Genomic DNA, 21660 nt, shown 5'->3' on the forward strand with positions numbered 1-21660 from the left:
AATGAATTTATTTGCAAAATATGGTGGAAAATAAGTATTTGGTCACTTACAAACAAGCAAGATTTCTGGCTCTCACAGACCTGTAACTTCTTCTTTAAGAGGCTCCTCTGTCCTCCACTCGTTACCTGTATTAATGGCACCTGTTTGAACTTATCAGTATAAAAGACACCTGTCCACAACCTCAAACAGTCACACTCCAAACTCCACTATGGCCAAGACCAAAGAGCTGTCAAAGGACACCAGAAACAAAATTGTAGACCTGCACCAGGCTGGGAAGACTGAATCTGCAACAGGTAAGCAGCTTGGTTTGAAGAAATCAACTGTGGGAGCAATTATTAGGAAATGGAAGACACACTGATAATCTCCCTCGATCTGGGGCTCCACGCAAGATCTCACCCCGTGGGGGTCAAAATGATCACAAGAACGGTGAGCAAAAATCCCAGAACCACACGGGGGGACCTAGTGAATGACCTGCAGAGAGCTGGGACCAAAGTAACAAAGCCTACCATCAGTAACACACTACGCCGCCAGGGACTCAAATCCTGCAGTGCCAGACGTGTCCCCCCTGCTTAAGCCAGTACATGTCCAGGCCCGTCTGAAGTTTGCTAGAGTGCATTTGGATGATCCAGAAGAGGATTGGGAGAATGTCAGATGAAACCAAAATATAACTTTTTGGTAAAAACTCAACTCGTCATGTTTGGAGGACAAAGAATGCTGAGTTGCATCCAAAGAACACCATACCTACTGTGAAGCATGGGGGTGGGAACATCATGCTTTGGGGCTGTTTTTCTGCAAAGGGACCAGGACGACTGATCCGTGTAAAGGAAAGAATGAATGGGGCCATGTATCGTGAGATTTTGAGTGAAAACCTCCTTCCATCAGCAAGGGCATTGAAGATGAAACGTGGCTGGGTCTTTCAGCATGACAATGATCCCAAACACACCGCCCGGGCAACGAAGGAGTGGCTTCGTAAGAAGCATTTCAAGGTCCTGGAGTGGCCTAGCCGGTCTCCAGATCTCAACCCCATAGAACATCTTTGGAGGGAGTTGAAAGTCTGTGTTGCCCAGCGACAGCCCCAAAACATCACTGCTCTAGAGGAGATCTGCATAGAGGAATGGGCCAAAATACCAGCAAGAGTGTGTGAAAACCTTGTGAAGACTTACAGAAAACGTTTGACCTGTGTCATTGCCAACAAAGGGTATATAACAAAGTATTGAGAAACTTTTGTTATTGACCAAATACTTATTTTCCACCATAATTTGCAAATAAATTCATTAAAAATCCTACAATGTGATTTTCTGGATTTTTTTCTCAATATGTCTGTCATAGTTGACGTGTACCTTTGATGAAAATTACAGGCCTCATCTTTTTAAGTGGGAGAACTTGCACAATTGGTGGCTGACTAAATACTTTTTTTCCCCACTGTATATGGCCAATATACCACGGCTAAGGTCTGTATCCAGGCACTCCACGTTGCGTCGTGCTTAAGAACAGCCCTTAGCCGTGGTATTTTGGCCATATACCACACACCCTCGGGCCTTTATTGCAAATCTATAAAAAATATACAAATGACATTTACATAAATATTTAGACCCTTTACTCAGTACTTTGTTGAAGCACCTTTGGTAGTGAGTACAGCCTCAAGTCTTCTTGGGTATGACGCTACAAGCTTGGTATTTGGGGAGTTTCTCCCATTCTTCTCTGCAGATCCTCTCAAGCTCTGTGAGGTTAAATGGGGGAGCGTCGCTGCACAACTATTTTCAGGTCTCTCCAGAGATGTTAGATCGGGTTCAAGTCCGGGCTCTGGCTGGGCCACTCAAGGACATTCAGAGACTTGTCCCGAAGCAACTCCTGCGTTGTCTTGGCTGTATGCTTAGGTTGGTTGTCCTGTTGGAAGGTGAACCTTCGCCCCAGTCTGAGGTCCTTTTCATCAATGATCTCTCTGTACTTTGCTCCGTTCAGCTTTCCCTCGATCCTGACTAGTCTCCCAGTCCCTGCTGCTGAAAATCATCTCCACAGCATGATGCTGTCACCACCATGCTTCACTGTAGGGATGGTGCCAGGTTTTCTCCAGATGTGACGCTTGGCATTCAGGCCAAAGAGTTCAATCTTGTTTCTCATGGTCTGAGAGTGCTTTAGGTGCCTTTTGGCAAACTCCAACGGGCTGTCATGTGCCTTTTACTGAGGAGTGGCTTCCGTCTGGCCATTCTACCATAAAGGCCTGATTGGTGGGGTGCTGCAGAGATGGTTGTCCTTCTGGAAGGTTCTCCCATCTCCACAGAGGCACTCTGGAGCTCTGTCAGTGACCATCGGGTTCTTGCTAACCTCCCTGACCAAGGCCGTTCTCCCCCGATTGCTGTTTGGCCGGGCGGCCAGCTCTAGGAAGAGTCTTGGTGTTTCCAAACGTCTTCCATTTAAGAATGATGGAGGTCATTTTGTTCTTGGACTTTCAATGCTGCAGAAATGTTTTGGTACCCTTCCCCAGATATGTGCCTCGACACAATTCTTTCTCGGAGCTCTACGGACAATTCCTTCGACCTCATGGCTTGGTTTTTGCTCTGACATGCACTGTCAACTGTGGGACCTTATATAGACAGTTGTGTGCCTTTCCAAATCATGTCCAATCAATTTAATTTACCAAAGGTGGACTCCAATCAAGTTGTAGAAACATCTCAAGGATGATCAATGGAAACAGGATGCACCTGAGCTCAATTTAGATTATCATAGCAAAGGGTCTGAATACTTATGTAAATAAGATATTTCTGGGTTTTTTACATTTGTAAAAATTTCTAAAAACCTGTTTTCACTTTGTCATTATGGGGTATTGTGTGTATATTGATGAGGAAATTTGTATTTAATCAATGTTAGACTAAGTCTGTAACGTAACAAAATGTGGAAAATGTCAAGGGGTCTGAGTACTTTCCGAATGCACTGCACTCGTGAGCAAACAATCTATAACTGCAGATGGCATTTAAATAACCAACCTTGTTTTGCCTGTTCAGACAACACGCTCCAGGTGGCAGTGTGCACCCTTTGTTTGTTGTCCGACTCATAGTAGAAGACTAAATGTACTTTAAAATGAAGAAAGCCCTCAATGGCGTTGCCCATGCTGTCACAGAAGCCATTATGGCGCAGATGCAAGTAAAGGCAGTTTTTCCATATCTTTGGGGTAAGGGGTAACTTCTTCCTGAAACTCCCGTTCTGCCATCCTGCTCAGTTCTGACGTTCTGTTTTCTCTTCTCTTAGCTCGCCCATCAACTCGGTGTCCTGGTCGCCATCGGGAGCCTACGTGGTCAGTGTGGAGAAGGGCAGCAAGGCCGTGCTCTGGTCTGATATGTGATTGGCCATGCTCTGCTCTGACCCTCTGCCATTGGGTGACTGGCTGTCTGTCTGGACTGTTCAATGGAGGCACAGACTGGACAGGGGGTTCCCTAGCCCCACCCTCTAATGTCCAACCCCCCCATCACTTTGCCTGACTGGCATTGGACCATTCTGTGCTCCGACGCGTTGGGGGGGGGTTTCTTGCCTATAGGAAGGAGGTCATCCGGTGTCAGCAGAGCGTTAGTTGGTGTCCAGTTGAAAGTGTCAGTGAAAAGAGCCATGAAGGCAGAGTTTTCTCTTGAAGTAAAACGAATTCATATATCCATTTGAAATGATATCCAAGCAAGGAGAGTGAGAGTTAGACAGTTGATCTAAGAAATGACATTATAAAATAGTTGTTGCCAAATTGCCACTATAAACAGAGCTGGATTGTCTGTGTTTACGACTGCAATCGGACACGTGGTTAGTTTTACAAGACCTTGGGGTGGGCAGAGGCTTTTTAAAGTTGAAGTCTGTCTGTGTTCGTCTCCTGGGCCCACTTTTTCAAAACTTATCTGATCGGATTTCGGCAATTGGATACAATTAAATCCATAGAAATAGAATTAATAGAACAGGCGTATCATTGACTTGAATGTGGACGTCCGTTCGATTATTTCTATGTATTTAATCCAATCAAATTGCCGAAATCAGATTACTTTGAAAAACTGGGCCCAGGTTTCACTTTTAAATCCGATTCCTGTTTTTGGCCTTAAAAAATATATAAGAATGCATGGCAACCGTAACGGAGAGCACTGATATTGTGCAGTTCCCGGTATTTCTAATGTGTAGCAGTATTTCCATTCACTTTACACCACCCTGGCTGTGTACGAAATGGCACAAGGTGGGTGGTTGGATATTGGTTGTCTCAAACTGGTTGGGAGCATTGAGTTGTCAAGGGTCAAGTTAATACTGTATTGCAGTGCTCTTCAATCCTTGTCCTGGCTACCAACAGGGTCTGTTATATGGTTGTGTTATAGGTCTGCACCAACACACCACAACAAGTGCTTAAGCAGTTGTACTGGGCTGGAACAAAAGCCTACACACCTTGTGGGTCCTCGGGACCAGGATTGAATAACACTGCTGTAAGGAGTGTGAAGACGTGTTGTTGTGGACAAGACTAAGCACAATTCTCCATAACAAACAAACTTGTGCCAATCACAATGAAACATGCCCTCGATGTAACATTTAAACAGGGAATGCTCTGTTTGAGATGACAATTCTCTAGACTGTTGGAATGCACACACACTTGGCACAAATCTGCTTAAGACTATTTATTCAGGTGTTTGTTCAGTGTTATGTCCTATCAGTCACTGTCAGCATCAAAATAATGCAAAGTTCCGGTCTTGGAGGTCCACAGCGTGTGCTGGTCTTCTTGAAACTCTGTACTTGATCGATCAATACTAGACCCGTTTATTGGTCAGCTCACCTCGATTCCAGGGGTGAAATGCTGGGCCGCTTTCTGGAGGGATGCATAGTTCAGGACGTTACAAGAAACGTTTTGTTTAGAGCTGTCATGATTCCCATTTATAAAAGCATGTACAGTATGTTCTAATCTACATCATGTATTTGTATCTTTACTTTTATGTAGACCTAAAGCTGACCCCATCTTCCAAAGTTGCTAAGCAGACACTGTGGTCCTCCAGAGACTGGGGATTAGCTCCACTCCTTAAAACTTGCATGTTGTATTTGTTCCAGTCTTTTTCATTACAATGGACATATGTGTCATGTTTACATGATGCTGTTCTAAATATCAATTACTAGTATCTTTCGCCACATGGGCAGGGAACCCCAGTCCCTCAAGGATCACCTGGTCCAATGGGATCTGCTGACAAAGGGCCAGGTTCAGTAGTGAAACATTGTCGAACATTGCAGGTAGCAATACCATAAATAGATTCAACATGATTCCTTGCTTCAATATGTCAGAGAGCCATGTTCTACATATTTCTATCTGGAAGTTACACAATGTTGAGTCCTGAGGCGTATACTACAAAGCAAGATCAATGCTTTAGCCAGCAAACTTGCCTAAATATTCGGAAAAAACTAATTTTTTAGAAAGATACGTTTGAAAATGCATGGTCTGATTGAACTAACAACCAAAAGCACATATCTTAGTTTAGCTTTCCTAATGAACCAGAAAATCTGTGATTATTTCTGTTTATCAAAGTTAGCTGGCTAACTCATTGATCCTGCTTTGTAGTATATACTTCAGTTCACCCCTGTCATATCCATTATGATCTAAAAGGCAAAAAGTGATCTGAGACAATGTATGAATACATGCCCTGGATGATACAAGGCACTGATAAGATTGAACAGGGGATTCTCTCTAAAGAGTGTTCTGTTGAAATAGGCCAGCATATCCTCTTCAGGGTCATGTTCAGTAGGCACCAAATAGAAGAAAACGGACTGAAACAGAGAGGGACTACCTGGACTTGTCCAATAAGAGCTAATTTTTGTTTCCTGTTTTATTGTATTTTTTACTTTCGTGCCCAAATGAACATGACCCAGGACTCCTTCCCTCTGGCTAACTCCAAGCTTCAGTCATCGTGTACAGGCCAGGGGAAGGGGAGGTTGGTTTTGAAATGTGCTTTGTAAACTGCTGATCAGCAGTCCTTTACCCCACCCCTCTGCGATCAGCAAAAAGATTGTAAAGCTTAAGTTATATTATGTATGTATATGGAACATTCTGTATGTGTTAATGTATGCACACTGAGAAAGTGTGGGAACATTTCTGTGTGTTATAGCGTTTTTTCGGTGGGGTTAGGCAGATGGTAGCTGACTACAGATGACGTGTGTCAATAAAATTACTATCTTACTGGTGGTAATGTGCACTATAACTGAAACTTGAGAACTATTACAGTCAGTACTATGATCAATTCTATCTAGGCACAAAGTCTTCTCAATAAAGATTTCTCAATAAAATGTTAAGGGAAACGATACAAGCAAACAGCTTTTCCACATATTGTGTAATGGTTGCATAATGAAGCATGCATGAGAGCACCAGCTGTTCCGGATGACTATGTGATCACGCTCTCCGTAGCCGATGTAAGACTTTTAAGCAGGTCAACATTCACAAGGCCGCAGGGCCAGATGGATTACCAGGACGTGTACTCCGAGCATGTGCTGACCAACTGGCAAGTGTCTACACTGACATTTTCAACATGTCCCTGACTGAGTCTGTAATACCAACATGTTTCAAGCAGACCACCATAGTCCCTGTGCCCAAGGACACTAAGATAACCTGCCTAAATGACTACCGACCCATAGCACTCACGTCTGTAGCCATGAAGTGCTTTGAAAGGCTGGTCATGGCTCACATCAACACCACCATTATCCCAGAAACCCTAGACCCACTCCAATATGTATACCGCCCCAACAGTTCGACAGATGATGCAATCTCTATTGCACTCCACACTGCTCTTTCCCACCTAGACAAAAAGAACACCTACGTGAGAATGCTGTTCATTGACTACAGCTCAGCGTTCAACACCATAGTGCCCTCAAAGCTCATCACTAAGCTAAGGATCCTGGGACTAAACACCTCCCTCTGCAACTGGATCCTGGACTTACTGACAGGCTGCCCCCAGGTGGTAAGGGTAGGTAACAACACATCTGCCACGCTGATCCTCAACACGGGGCCCCTCAGGGGTGCGTGCTCAGTCCCCTCCTGTACTCCCTGTTCACCCATGACTGCATGGCCAGGCCAGACACAACCGTGGTAGGCCTGATCACCGACAACGATGAGACAGCCTATAGGGAGGAAGTCCGAGACCTGGCAGTGTGGTGCCAGGATAACCTCTCCCTCAACGTGATCAAGACAAAGGAGATGATTGTGGACTACAGGGAAAAAAAGAGGACTGAGCACGTCCCCATTCTCATCGACGGGGCTGTAATGGGACAGGTTGAGAGCTTCAAGTTCCTTGGTGTCCACATCACCAACAAACTATCATGGTCCAAACACACCAAGACAGTTGTGAAGAGGGCACGACAAAGCCTATTCCCCCTCAGGAGACTGAAAAAGTTATACAGCTGCACCATCGAGAGCATCCTGACTGGTTGCATCACGCCTGGTATGGCAACTGCTCGGCCTCCGACCGCAAGGCACTACAGAGGGTAGTGTGTATGGCCCAGTACATCACTGGGGCCAAGCTTCCTGCCATCCAGGACATCTATACCAGGCGGTGTCAGAGGAAGGCCCTCAAAATTGTCAAAGACTCCAGCCACCCTAGTCATAGACTGTTCTCTCTGCTACCGCACGGCAAGCGGTACCGGAGCGCCAAGTCTAGGTCCAAAAGGCTTCTCAACAGCTTCTACCCCCAAGCCATAAGACTCCTGAACAGCTAATCATTGCTACCTGGACTATTGGCAATGATTAGCTGCTGCTACTCTGTCTATTATTTATGCATAGTCACTTTAACTCTACCCACATGTACATATTACCTCAATTACCTCGACTAGCCACATTGACTCTGCACCGTAGCCAGGCACTTGGTTCTATTTGTGATGCTTAATGTGCTGCAAGTCCTGCCTCTCCCATCTCCTCATTGGTTTTTAGGAGCATATACCCACGTGGGCGATTGAAAGATGAACGGGGGTCCACACTCCATTCCAGTTGTTAGTGGTAATGCACCTTAAAGTTGGTTGCCAACCGCCATATAAAGTCCAAAGAAGAAGAAGCCTGAAGGAGGAGAGATTAACAGAAACGAGCTCTGTTTTGTTTTATTATGTTTTATCTGTGGATTAATTGTCGGAGTAGAGGACTTGTGCATTTCAGGTAAAAAAAACAACCCAATGTTTATATCCCAGGACAAATTAGCTAGCAACAGCAAGCTAGCTAGCTAAATTGCCATAAATGTTTAATGCTTTCTGACCTGTCCCCAAATTAATATAGCTAGTTGGTTCAGAGTTCGTTTTGATATTTCTACCTGTGTGTCCTGGGTGCGTCTGGTGTGGGTGGACAAGATCAACATGCGCGTGTGCGGTGTGGTCAGCATGTCAGCCTATGTTGGTGCACCCGATACAGAACCAATCAGTCATTATATAATCGAGAACAATCATCAGAAATCAAGCGATATGAATCAGACAGTGGGGTGCCGCCTGACCGACTAGTTGGTCAGAAGGTTCAAATCACGTTACACAGGGTTGCCAACTCGTCAGTAAGGAAAGTAGGTATTGGCTGTCCTAAAAGTCGCTAAATGACGTCATCGCCTAATTTGCATATTTTGCCATGTGCATGTAATTGTGATGGGCGCTGTAGGAGAGAGTAATACCGTTGTGGGAGAGACAAACTGAGTAATAAACATCCTACATTTACATCCCGCCCTGAATGTAAGCCAGGGCGGGGATCAGCCAGCGGCGGAACCGCATGCGCGATTCATTTGCGGTCTGGAAGCAGACGGGTAAACAGCTCCTGTGAGTGCTTTGGGACGGGGGTAACAAAGCACCCGCTGCTCGTTGAGAAGAGTAAGAACGATACGTGCTTCACGTCAGAGTCTCCAATAACACCAGAAAAAGTCGCTAGATTTGTCGCTGTGCCACCTGTGCTGTGAGAACACACAGCACTCCCAACATTGTCCACCAGTTGGAGTTATGGAAGGTAATGTATTTTATGTTATGTCAACAAACCTGTCAACATCTGGCAAAAAAAAATGGCTTCCCATTCAAAAATGTTGATCATGTACAGTTGAAGTCGGAAGTTTACATACACTTAGGTTGGAGTCATTAAAACTCGTTTTTCAACCACTCCACCAATTTCTTGTTAACAAACTATAGTTTTGACAAGTCGGCTAGGAGATCTACTTTGTGCATGACACAAGTAATTTTTCCAACAATTGTTTACAGACAGATTATTTCACTTATAATTCACTGTATCACAATTCCAGTGGGTCAGACGTTTACATACACTAAGTTGACTGTGCCTTTTTTAAACAGCTTGGAAAATCCCAGAAAATGATGTCATGGCTTTAGAAGCTTCTGATAGGCTAATTGACATCATTTGAGTCAATTGGAGGTGTACCTGTGAATGTATTTCAAGGCCTACCTTCAAACTCAGTGCCTCTTTGCTTGACATCATGGGAAAATCAAAAGAAATCAGCCAAGACCTCAGAAAAAAGAATTGTAGACCTCCACAAGTCTGGTTCATCCTTGGGTGCAATTTCCAAACGCCTGAAGGTACCACGTTCATCTGTACAAACAATAGTATGAAACTATAAACACCATGGGACCACACAGCCGTCATACCGCTCAGGAAGGAGATGCGTTCTGTCTCCAAGAGATTAATGTACTTTGGTGCGAAAAGTGCAAATCAATCACAGAACAACAGCAAAGGACCTTGTGAAGATGCTGGAGGAAACAGGTACAAAAGTATCTATATCCACAGTAAAATGAGTTCTATATCGACATAACCTGAAAGGCCGCTCAGCAAGGAAGAAGCCACTGCTCCAAAACCGCCATAAAAAAGCCAGACTACGGTTTGCAACTGCACATGGGGACAAAGATCTTACTTTTTGGAGAAATATCCTCTGGTCTGATGAAACAAAAATATAACTGTTTGGCCATAATGACCATCGTTATGTTTGGAGGGAAAAGGGGGTAGCTTGCAAGCCGAAGAACACCATCCCAACCGTGAAGCACGGGGGTGGCAGCATCATGCTGTGGGAGTGCTTTGCTGCAGGAGGGACTGGTGCACTTCACAAAATAAATGGCATCATGAGGAAGGAAAATTATGTGGATATATTGAAGCAACATCTCAAGACATCAGTCAGGAAGTTAAAGCTTGGTCGCAAATGGGTCTTCCAAATGGGCAATGACCCCCTAGCATACTTCCAAAGTTGTGGCAAAATGGCTTAAGGACAACAAAGTCAAGGTATTGGAGTGGCCATCACAAAGCCCTGACCTCAATCCTATAGAAAATGTGTGGGCAGCACTGAAACGGCGTGTGCGAGCAAGGAGGCCTACAAACCTGACTCAGATACACCAGCTCTGTCATGAGGAATGGGCCAAAATTCACCCAACTTATTGTGGTAAGCTTGTGGAAGGCTACCCGAAACGTTTGACCCAAGTTAAACAATTTAAAGGCAATGCTACCAAATACTAATTGAGTGTATGTAAAATTCTGACCCACTGGGAATGTGATGAAAGAAATAAAAGCTGAAATAAATCATTCTCTCTACTATTATTCTGACATTTGACATTCTTAAAATAAAGTGGTGATCCTAACTGACCTAATACCAGGATTTTTTACTAGGATTAAATGTCAGGAATTGTGAAAAACTGAGTTTAAATGTATTTGGCAAAGGTGTATGTAAACTTCCGACTTCAACTGTACATACAGTTCAGTTCTATAAAAGTTAGTTCCCTGCAGCAGTAAGGTAAATGTGGCAAGATCTGTCGTGCCAAGCACAGAGGGGATTTGGAGTTTTCTAACAACTTGTGCAATGAAATATCCCCCTGATAGTGTCGTTTCAAATCTGCAACTACTGTACTGTACTACAACAACTTTGTGTGTCTGTCTGTCTTAGTCAGGGCAGTTTATCCCATGTGGGCCTACGATGGGAGTGGAGGAGACAAGATGACCATGACTGTCACAGCCAGTACAACCGTCTTCTGACAGTTGTTGACGTTAGAGGTAGGCCTTATATAAAAATTTGAAACTAAGACATCTGGCTCTTTTACCATCTTGCAAACGGTATCAGAGCATCAAGTGTAGCAGCACCATGCTCAGAGACAGTTTCTCCCTCCAAGCCATAAGACTGTTGATGAAAACTGAACTGACTCTTTGCTGCTATGGCAACTACTGTACTGTACTTAATATACTGTAGTTATCTACTTATTTCATTGTATTGTGTACACTACGCTGTATTCCTGTGCAAATGACAACTTTGACTTTGATTTCATTTGATCTAGTTTACCATAACCCTGTTCACTCTGTTGTTATGCTGAAAATATGGTGTCATTTTGAAAGTTCTTAAGAGACATGCATCTCACCAACATCGGATGTAATGTTTAGCAATGCAATCTAAGAAACGGAATGTCCTCATTTCAGGAAGAGCTCATGACGTCTGGCTGCAGTTTTACAGCTGTGAGTTGGAACTTGACACCCTGATCGGCTACAGACCAGCCTGCCACCCCCTATCTGCTGCAAACAGCAATTTCAGTGGACCTCCAGCCCCAGTTTGCAGCCCTGCAACTGGAGTGTGGGGTGTCATTGAGGGGGATTGCCTTTCCATAAATCCAATGCATACTGGAAGGTAGTTATTGTATTTTAAATTAGAAATCAAACCATACATGTAAGTGTTCTTTACTATGAGGAGTAGTGTTTTTTTATTTTTTATCTACAGACAGTTGAGCTCTACCGGAAGCTCACAAATGAATCACTTGAGGAGTTCAAACACTGGCAGTTTGAACGAGAGACTGTCAGGAAGTTGGCGCCACTGACCTTGGACGGAACAAAGTGTCCTCTCTGTCCACAGGTATGTCAATGATAACAATTAAGGAACAACTCCTCTAAGCTAGGATTCTTATTTGCATTCAGCGTTGTTCATAATTTATAACCTCCGTTGTCTTTCTTATATATATTCTATCGTTGCCTTGCCAAACAGTAGTAATGTTATGCGGCAATACCATTGCAAGCCTCTCAAAAACCCAACCATTTGTCCAAGTTGTGGGAAGCGGAAACAGGTAAAGTATGGGATTGCCAGACGGCAAAGTTTTGTGGGTGGCTTTGCAACCCAGGCCGCTACGGTTGCCATGAAGGCCTGTCTGGATCCACAACACGCTGGATAATGGGGCTCTGGTAAAGCTAGGTGGATCAATCATCTGCTTAGTGGATACTACCGATTACAGATACATTCACGAAGAAACTACAGCGTAAATTACCTATGTTTCCCAAATAGCAGAAGGTTTTAAGTAATATCCTTGCAAATGTCCATTCCCTGTATCCCTAATAATTTTGTATAATTAATTGTTTGCATTATCATTTTAAAGGAAAACGGTCATCAAATTATTGCTGCTGATGCCCTATTTGGGCTTCCCAGAAAAAGATTGTCTGGGACCAGCATTGAGGGTCCCAAACATGCTGGGCGGTTATTTTGTGACCAAGACAAAGTTGACTGCTTTGTAAGGAGGAGCATCAGACACACCAACTGAGGTATACTGGATTTAGAAGAATGGGATGTATCTCACAATCAGTTAGTTTCTCTAGCCCTCTTCTGTGTGACGTGTGTTTGTGTGTATTACCAACAGCTGGGCTAATGTTGGAGAAGTTTAAAGGTTTGATTGAAATCAGGAGAAGCCATTTATCCTTGGTGATGCGACTCTACCATTGGACTATTCTGTCCATAATATTTTTTTGAAGTTGAACAGATTGGATGAAACATGAACTGCTTAGTGAATATTATTTTTTTCACTTCATTTTACAGGGGTGCCCGGGATTTCAAGCCAGGGATGCGCTGCGATCCAAACCCAAAACCCAGAAACTGGACAAAACTGGTGTGTTTGGGATGGCGTGCAGGCACGAGCATTTTTCCCACTTAAAAAGATGAGAGAGGCCTGTAATTTTCATCATAGGTACACGTCAACTATGACAGACAAAATGAGAAAACAAAATCCAGAAAATCACATTGTAGGATTTTTAATGAATTTATTTGCAAATTATGGTGGAAAATAAGTATTTGGTCAATAACAAAAGTTTCTCAATACTTTGTTATATACCCTTTGTTGGCAATGACACAGGTCAAACGTTTTCTGTAAGTCTTCACAAGGTTTTCACACACTGTTGCTGGTATTTTGGCCCATTCCTCCATGCAGATCTCCTCTAGAGCAGTGATGTTTTGGGGCTGTCGCTGGGCAACACGGACTTTCAACTCCCTCCAAAGATTTTCTCTGGGGTTGAGATCTGGAGACTGGCCACTCCAGGACCTTGAAATGCTTCTTACGAAGCCACTCCTTCGTTGCCCGGGCGGTGTGTTTGGGATCATTGTCATGTTGAAAGACCCAGCCACGTTTCATCTTCAATGCCCTTGCTGATGGAAGGAGGTTTTCACTCAAAATCTCACGATACATGGCCCCATTCATTCTTTCCTTTACACGGATCAGTCGTCCTGGTCCCTTTGCAGAAAAACACCCCCAAAGCATGATGTTTCCACCCCCATGCTTAACAGTAGGTATGGTGTTCTTTGGATGCAACTCAGCATTCTTTGTCCTCCAAACACGACGAGTTGAGTTTTTACCAAAAAGTTCTATTTTGGTTTCATCTGACCATATGACGTTCTCCCAATCCTCTTCTGGACCATCCAAATGCACTCTAGCAAACTTCAGACGGGCCTGGACATGTACTGGCTTAAGCAGGGGGACACGTCTGGCACTGCAGGATTTGAGTCCCTGGCGGCGTAGTGTGTTACTGATGGTAGGCTTTGTTACTTTGGTCCCAGCTCTCTGCAGGTCATTCATTTGGTCCCCCGTGTGGTTCTGGGATTTTTGCTCACCGTTCTTGTGATCATTTTGACCCCACGGGGTGAAATCTTGCGTGGAGCCCCAGATCGAGGGAGATTATCAGTGGTCTTGTATGTCTTCCATTTCCTAATAATTGCTCACACAGTTGATTTCTTCAAACCAAGCTGCTTACCTATTGCAGATTCAGTCTTCCCCAGCCTGGTGAAGGTCTACAATTTTGTTTCTGGTGTCCTTTGACAGCTCTTTGGTCTTGGCCATAGTGGAGTTTGGAGTGTGACTGTTTGAGGTTGTGGACAGGTGTCTTTTATACTGATAACAAGTTCAAACAGGTGCCATTAATACAGGTAACGAGTGGAGGACAGAGGAGCCTCTTAAAGAAGAAGTTACAGGTCTGTGAGAGCCAGAAATCTTGCTTGTTTGTAGGTGACCAAATACTTATTTTCCACCATAATTTGCTAATAAATTCATAAAAAATCCTACAATGTGATTTTCTGGATTTTTTTCCCTCATTTTGTCTGTCATAGTTGACGTGTACCTATGATGAAAATTACAGGCCTCTCTCATCTTTTTAAGTGGGAGAACTTGCACAATTGGTGGCTGACTAAATACTTTTTTCCCCCACTGTGTGTGTGTATATATATATATATATATATATATAACATTGGCTACGATGACTGATGTTGAACTGTCATTTCAGGCTTGCAAATGCTGTGTTCCTGCTGGGGGACCTGAAAGCAATGCAGGGACCAAACATCACAACGTTTCTTCACTATGACATTGCATGCCAGCTGAAGCCTCATTTACAGGTAAAATTGAATATCAATCTATGTTAGCTATTACATATTTCATATTTAACCACCACCCTGTAGTAAGAGATTCATGAATCACTTGATACGGTTTTATGAATGGCTTGAAACAATTTGCTCCATACCTGCTTTGAAATCTTAAGTAATATTTTACACCTACAGTTGAAGTCGGAAGTTTACATACACCTTAGCCAAATACATTTAAACTCAGTTTTTCACAATTCCTGACATTTAATACTAGTAAAAATTCATTGTATTAGGTCAGTTAGGATCACCACTTTATTTTAAGAATGTCAAATGTCAGAATAATAGTAGAGAGAATGATTTATTTCAGCTTTTATTTCTTTCATCACATTCCCAGTGGGTCAAAAGTTTACATACACTCAATTAGTGTTTGGTAGCATTGCCTTTAAATTGTTTAACTTGGGTCAAACGTTTCGGGTAGCCTTCCACAAGCTTACCACAATAAGTTGGGTGAATTTGGGCCCATTCCTCCTGACAGAGCTGGTGTAACTGAGTCAGGTTTGTAGGCCTCCTTGCTCGCACATGCTTTTTCAGTTCTGCCCACAAATGTTCTATAGGATTGAGGTCAGGGCTTTGTGATGGCCACTCCAATACCTTGACTTTGTTGTCCTTAAGCCATTTTGCCACAACTTTGGAAGTATGCTTGGGGTCATTGTCCATTTGGAAGACCCATTTGCGACCAAGCTTTAACTTCCTGACTGATGTCTTGAGATGTTGCTTCAATATATCCACATAATTTTCCTTCCTCATGATGCCATCTATTTTGTGAAGTGCACCAGTCCCTCCTGCAGCAAAGCACCCCCACAGCATGATGCTGCCACCCCCGTGCTTCACGTTTGGGATGGTGTTCTTCGGCTTGCAAGCAGCACCCTTTTTCCTCAAAACATACAGTGGGGAAAAAAAGTATTTAGTTAGCCACCAATTGTGCAAGTTTTCCCACTTAAAAAGATGAAAGAGGCCTGTAATTTTCATCATAGGTACACGTCAACTATGACAGACAAAATGAGAAAAAAAAATCCAGAAAATCACATTGTAGGATTTTTAATGAATTTATTGGCATATGATGGTGGAAAATAAGTATTTGGTCAATAACAAAAGTTTCTCAATACTTTGTTATATACCCTTTGTTGGCAATGACACAGGTCAAACGTTTTCTGTAAGTCTTCACAAGGTTTTCACACACTGTTGCTGGTATTTTGGCCCATTCCTCCATGCAGATCTCCTCTAGAGCAGTGATGTTTTTGGGGCTGTCGCTGGGCAACACAGACTTTCAACTCCCTACAAAGATTTTCTATGGGGTTGAGATCTGGAGACTGGCTAGGCCACTCCAGGACCTTGAAATGCTTCTTACGAAGCCACTCCTTCGTTGCCCGGGCGGTGTGTTTGGGATCATTGTCATGCTGAAAGACCCAGCCACGTTTCATCTTCAATGCCCTTGCTGATGGAAGGAGGGTTTCACTCAAAATCTCACGATACATGGCCCCATTCATTCTTTCCTTTACACGGATAAGTCGTCCTGGTCCCTTTGCAGAAAAACAGCCCCAAAGCATGATGTTTCCAACCCCATTTTGGTTTCATCTGACCATATGACATTTTCCCAATCCTCTTCTGGATCATCCAAATGCACTTCAGACGGGCCTGGACATGTACTGGCTTAAGCAGGGGGACACGTCTCGCACTGCAGGATTTGAGTCCCTGGCGGCGTAGTGTGTTACTGATGGTTGGCTTTGTTACTTTGGTCCCAGCTCTCTGCAGGTCATTCACTAGGTCCCCCCGTGTGGTTCTGGGATTTTTGCTCACCGTTCTTGTGATCATTTTGACCCCACGGGGTGAGATCTTGCGTGGAGCCCCAGATCGAGGGAGATTATCAGTGGTCTTGTATGTCTTCCATTTCCTAATAATTGCTCCCACAGTTGATTTCTTCAAACCAAGCTGCTTACCTATTGCAGATTCAGTCTTCCCAGCCTGGTGCAGGTCTACAATTTAGTTTTTGGTGTCCTTTGACAGCTCTTTGGTCTTGGCCATTGTGAAGTTTGGAGTGTGACTGTTTGCGGTTGTGGACAGGTGTATTTTATACTGATAACAAGTTCAAACAGGTGCCATTAATACAGGTAACGAGTGGAGGACAGAGGAGCCTCTGAAAGAAGAAGTTACAGGTCTGTGAGAGCCAGAAATCTTGCTTGTTTGTAGGTGACCAAATACTTATTTTCCACCATAATTTGCAAATAAATTCATAAAAAATCCTACAATGGGATTTTCTGGATTTTTTTTCCTCAATTTGTCTGTCATAGTTGACGTGTACCTATGATGAAAATTACAGGCCTCTCTCATCTTTTTAAGTGGGAGAACTTGCACAATTGGTGGCTGACTAAATACTTTTTTCCCCCACTGTAACTATGGTCATTATGGACAAAAAGTCATATTTCTGTTTCATCAGACCAGAGGACATTTCTCCAAACAGTCCCCATGTGCAGTTGCAAACCGTAGTCTGGCTTTTTTATGGCGGTTTTGGAGCAGTGGCTTCTTCCTTGCTGAGCGGCCTTTCAGGTTATGTCATATAGGACTCGTTTTACTGTGGATATAGATACTTTTGTACCTGTTTCCTCCAGCATCTTCACAAGGTCCTTTGATGTTGTTCTGGGATTGATTTGCACTTTTCACACCAAAGTACATTCATCTCTAGGAGACAGAACGCGTCTCCTTCCTTAGCGGTATGACGGCTGCGTGGTCCCATGGTGTTTATACTTGCATACTATTGTTTGTACAGATGAACGTGGTACCTTCAGGCGTTTGGAAATTGCTGATTTTCTTTTGATTTTCCCAGGCCTTGAAATACATCCACAGGTACACCTCTAATTGACTCAAATGATGTCAATTAGCCTATCAGAAGCTTCTAAAGCCATGACATCATTTTCTGGAATTTTCCAAACTGTTTAAAGGCACAGTCAACTTATTGTATGTAAACTTCTGACCCACTGGAATTGTGATACAGTGAATTATAAGTGAAATAATCTGTCTGTTAACAATTGTTGGAAAAATTACTTGTGTCATGCACAAAGTAGATGTCCTAACCGACTTGCCAAAACTATAGTTTGTTAACAAGACATTTGTGGAGTGGTTGAAAAACAAGTTTTAATGATTCCAACCTAAGTGTATGTAAACTTCCGACTTCAACTGTAAATGCACAAAATAACTGCTCCTACACTAAATTATTTTGACATTTAGAAAAACAGTCCCGATCTGATGGTGGACACCACATTTGCAGTGCCAGCCTTTCATGCCTATGCTCATGATGCTGACTGTCAGGTAATGAATATATATATTTAAAATCATTTATTCTGTTAAACACCAATTCTTTGTAGTTGCACAGTTGCCCTAACAATATTAAGAAACAGCTAGATGTAATTTGTCCTAGTCCCTTAATTAATCATCACCCATTGTAATGCTCATTATGGTTTCTGATTGTACTTTACATTTCAGATCACTGACGGTACCAGATATGTGACTGGTAGTGGGCTTGCTGAAGGAGAACAGATGGAGAGGTTCTGGTTCTACCTTAGAAAATTTGGGAAGATCACAAAAGAGATCACCATCTCATCGTGTTGACACCCTTCACTGATACCCTCCTCTACTACGCAGCCAGGGTCAGGGAGAAGCAAGGTATAAATGTAGAACTGGAAATCAGTTAAGTATTGAGACGACGCATTGTTCAGGATTGTGTTGATATCATTTTGCAAAAAAAACGCTGATGTATTTTAAACAATCTATAAAAAGTATGTTCACCTACATATGTTATAGCACCAGCAATACAACTCTGTCGGCAGAAGGTCCTGAAGGAGCAGGCAAAGGAGGAGTTGATGGTGCTGCTTAACAGCATTCCAGGTTAGATTCCATGTGTTTCGCTCAATTTAAAAAAATTATATGTAATGATCCTTTTCTACTAATTTAATCATATGATTTGGAAGCAGGTCTTCAGTAGCTGAAGTCCAGGCTTTCTTTCTCCTACAGAGCTCCTCTTTATGGAGTGGTTTGCCGATATGAGAGAATCAGAATCAGACTCAGTCTCAACTTCAAGTCTAGACTGAAGACTTCTCTCTTCTGTCAGTCCTATGATTGAGTGTAGTCTGGCCCATAGGTGGGAAGGTGAACAGAAAGGTACTAGCCCCCACAACCCACTCCACCCATAAACCTTGACTTCCTGAAACCTGAAAGCCATATAACCCTAGAGTCTTGAAATGTTTGTATCCTCTATAGCCATTATGGTCTTTACCTGACCCTGCTGGTCATCTATGAATATTTGAACGTTTTTTTGTGTGCTCTATCCTGTTCTGATTATCCATCAGTCTGACAAGCATGCACACCATGAACTGCTTGTATTGTGCTTCTGCCTCTGCATTGCTTGCTCTTTGGGGTTTTAGGCAGGGTATCTGTAAAGCACTTTGTGATGCTGTTTTACAACTGCTGATGTAAAAAGGGCTTTATAAAATACGTTTGATTTGATGATGAAAACCTTTCCTGTGGTTTCACTGACAATTTGATATTTTAATAAAATTCCTAATAAGATATTTTTCACTAACTTGTGAGCATTGCACATGTAGAACTCAGCACAACTGCCAGTGTGGTTTATTTCGTTCTGCAATAGATTTCATTAGGCCCTTGATTATGTTGTAGGCAGCACACAGTCGGATGTGGAAGTTTGGACCCGTCAGATAAAGGAGACCCTCACAGACGAGGACGTTGTTCCTTACCTGGCAGGAGAGATACGTAGAAACTCGCAGAGCAACGTCGAGTCGCGTAAGTAGTTGCTACATATCTGACCTAAGATTTTAAACACCCTTTTCTGTCTGGCTTAGCCCAACCAGTCATGACTGCCACGTTCCTATACCCTACTGTGTGCTGTGTCCTGGTCCCACAATCTCTTCCATCTGCATAGCTACTCCCTGTTACTCTGTACTCTTATCACCACATCCTGCTGTCACCTGCCCCTTTCCACTACATATCCCAAAAACATGAGTTCCCCCACCCCCCTCACCTGCTTAATCTATTCTACATGAAGTCTTCTGACCTGTGTGCCAACACTTCACGCTGCATAATCCACTCTACACTCAAATGGTTTTGCCTTCCTGACTGGTTATTTTTATGTTGAGATGCTTTCATACTGTTATATTTTCGCTTATATATTTGTATAATATTTTCTAGGTCTGACATGATGTCCCCGTCAATCACTGATGATAGGAACGCTCAGTTGACTACTCAGCTTGAAAAGTAAATAGCTTTTTTAGGATGTTGTCTCCATCATATTTGTCCCACTGTATTGGGGCTAGTCAATATAGGTTTCAGCCTGGAGAAAAGGTTGAAGGCCATGGAGAAGAGACACTGCATCACACCCTGGCATATCACTGCTGTTGTTATCTAATTCTCATTCACCCAGGTGCTTTGAACTATATGAAAGATTTCTATCAAACTTCAAGATTTTCATTGCCATTTCTTAAAATTGTTTTTCAGATGGACAAACCATTGCTGTGTGGCTCTCCAGAAAAATCAATTGGACATCGGAGAGAATAAAACAGCAGATCAACGCCTACAATGGAAGGAACAAGTCACCTCAATTCCCGCCAAGACTGGAGTATGTGGATGTTCTCCAGCAAGACCATCCAGTCTGGTCCCAGGTATCCAACAGCTTGGGGGACAGTCTGCTCCGGGCAAAGCAGCATGCAGTGATGCTGCATAACATGTGCCTTAGGGCAGCAGAGGAGAGGCACCTTATACAGGCAGACCTACAAAATTGCCTTTTGTATTGCCAGCGAGAGCTGGGGCTTTTTGAAGAGGCCCTTTCTTCTCTTGGGCAGTGTGAGGCCGAGCCAACACGCTTTCACCTGGGTGCCTCTGTGCCGCTCCGAAACAAAATGCAGAACTTATTAAAGCTCCAGCAAGCATTTTCAATGTTGGCTGGTGATGGCTCGGTCAGCACAGATGTAGAGGAGGACAGTGAATCGGAGGACAGTGATGCAGAAGATGAAAGTGGTTAAGGAATGTCTGTCTGTGTGTGCGTGTGAGTTCTATAGGGACAAACTATACACTGAGTATTCCAAACATTACGAACACCTTCCTAATATTGAGTTGCACCCCCCCCCCGCTTTTACCCTCAGAACAGCCTCAATTTGTCAGGGCATGGACTCTACAATGTGTCGAAAGCGTTCCACAGGGATGCTGACCCATGTTGACTCCAATGCTTCCCACTGTTGTGTCAAGTTGGCTGGATGTCCTTTGGGTGGTGGACCATTCTTGATACACGTAAAACTGTTGAGTGTGAAAAACCCAGCAGGGTTGCCGTACTTTACACAAAACGGTGTGCCTGGCACCTACTACCATACCCCGTTCAAAGGCACTTAAATAATTTGTCTTGCCCATTCACCCTCTGAATGGCACACATACACAATCCAAGTCTCAATTGTCTCAAGGCTTAGAAATCCTTCTTTAACCGGTTGTAGTATCTTAATCTACAAATGCTGACCGTTGCTTAAAGTAGGAAACGTGGCCCTAAGATTTTGCTGATGTGGCAAAATGATGTAACTCTACTCTACTGTGCTGGAAACATCTGGAAAACATTACTGATCATGGAAAGAGGAGATGGGGAGTAGAGAAAGACTAGGGATTGGTTTTTAGAATCACACCATAATACGTCATGTAAAAGCATGTCTTGAACAATAGAATAAAAAGAATAGCTAATCAGATTGGCTCGGGCTGTTTTCCAGACATCTGCAGATGTTTGCCAAAATTCGATGCTGTAAACTCTTTGTTATAATAAACCTTTGTGAACAGAGTACAGTGTCGGCGGATTCCTTTATCATCACAAGCATGGACCAGCAAAAGTGTTTCTTTTAGGCACTACACGGTCTCCTCCCCTTCATCTACACTGATTTTAAGTGGATTTAACAAGTTAAATCAATAAGGGATCATAGCTTTCACCTGGATTCACCTAGTCAGTCTACTGTATGTCATGGAAAGAGCAGGGCTGAGA

General features: G+C 43.2%; 2 protein-coding genes and 1 long non-coding RNA gene across 5 annotated transcripts in view; all 3 read left to right on the forward strand.

Moving 5' to 3' along the window:
* The window catches only part of LOC121561969 (autophagy-related protein 16-1), a 45902-nt gene extending 40105 nt beyond the window's left edge, over nucleotides 1–5797 (forward strand). For all 3 annotated transcript variants that reach the window (XM_041874392.2, XM_041874386.2, XM_041874396.2), the window contains one exon: nucleotides 3247–5797. In XM_041874392.2, the coding sequence (XP_041730326.1) occupies nucleotides 3247–3340 (94 nt within the window). In that variant the 3' untranslated portion in view covers nucleotides 3341–5797. The remainder of the gene's footprint in view (nucleotides 1–3246) is intronic.
* A 2563-nt stretch (nucleotides 5798–8360) lies between these two features.
* LOC123484918 lies at nucleotides 8361–12287 on the forward strand. The gene is made up of 4 exons (XR_006658782.1): nucleotides 8361–8953; nucleotides 10878–10984; nucleotides 11402–11606; nucleotides 11697–12287. It is a non-coding gene; the product is annotated as an uncharacterized LOC123484918 (long non-coding RNA).
* Nucleotides 12288–18202: 5915 nt separating this feature from the next.
* On the forward strand, nucleotides 18203–20803 carry LOC123484913. Its single transcript, XM_045215696.1, has 4 exons — nucleotides 18203–18323; nucleotides 18438–18521; nucleotides 19311–19433; nucleotides 20145–20803. The coding sequence occupies exons 2-4, from the start codon at nucleotides 18497–18499 to the stop codon at nucleotides 20666–20668; spliced, it is 672 nt and encodes a 223-aa protein (XP_045071631.1). The 5' UTR covers nucleotides 18203–18323; nucleotides 18438–18496; the 3' UTR covers nucleotides 20669–20803.
* The last annotated feature ends 857 nt before the right edge of the window (nucleotides 20804–21660 follow it).

Source organism: Coregonus clupeaformis, chromosome 5 (genome assembly GCF_020615455.1).
Source record: "Coregonus clupeaformis isolate EN_2021a chromosome 5, ASM2061545v1, whole genome shotgun sequence".
NCBI lineage: Eukaryota > Metazoa > Chordata > Actinopteri > Salmoniformes > Salmonidae > Coregonus > Coregonus clupeaformis.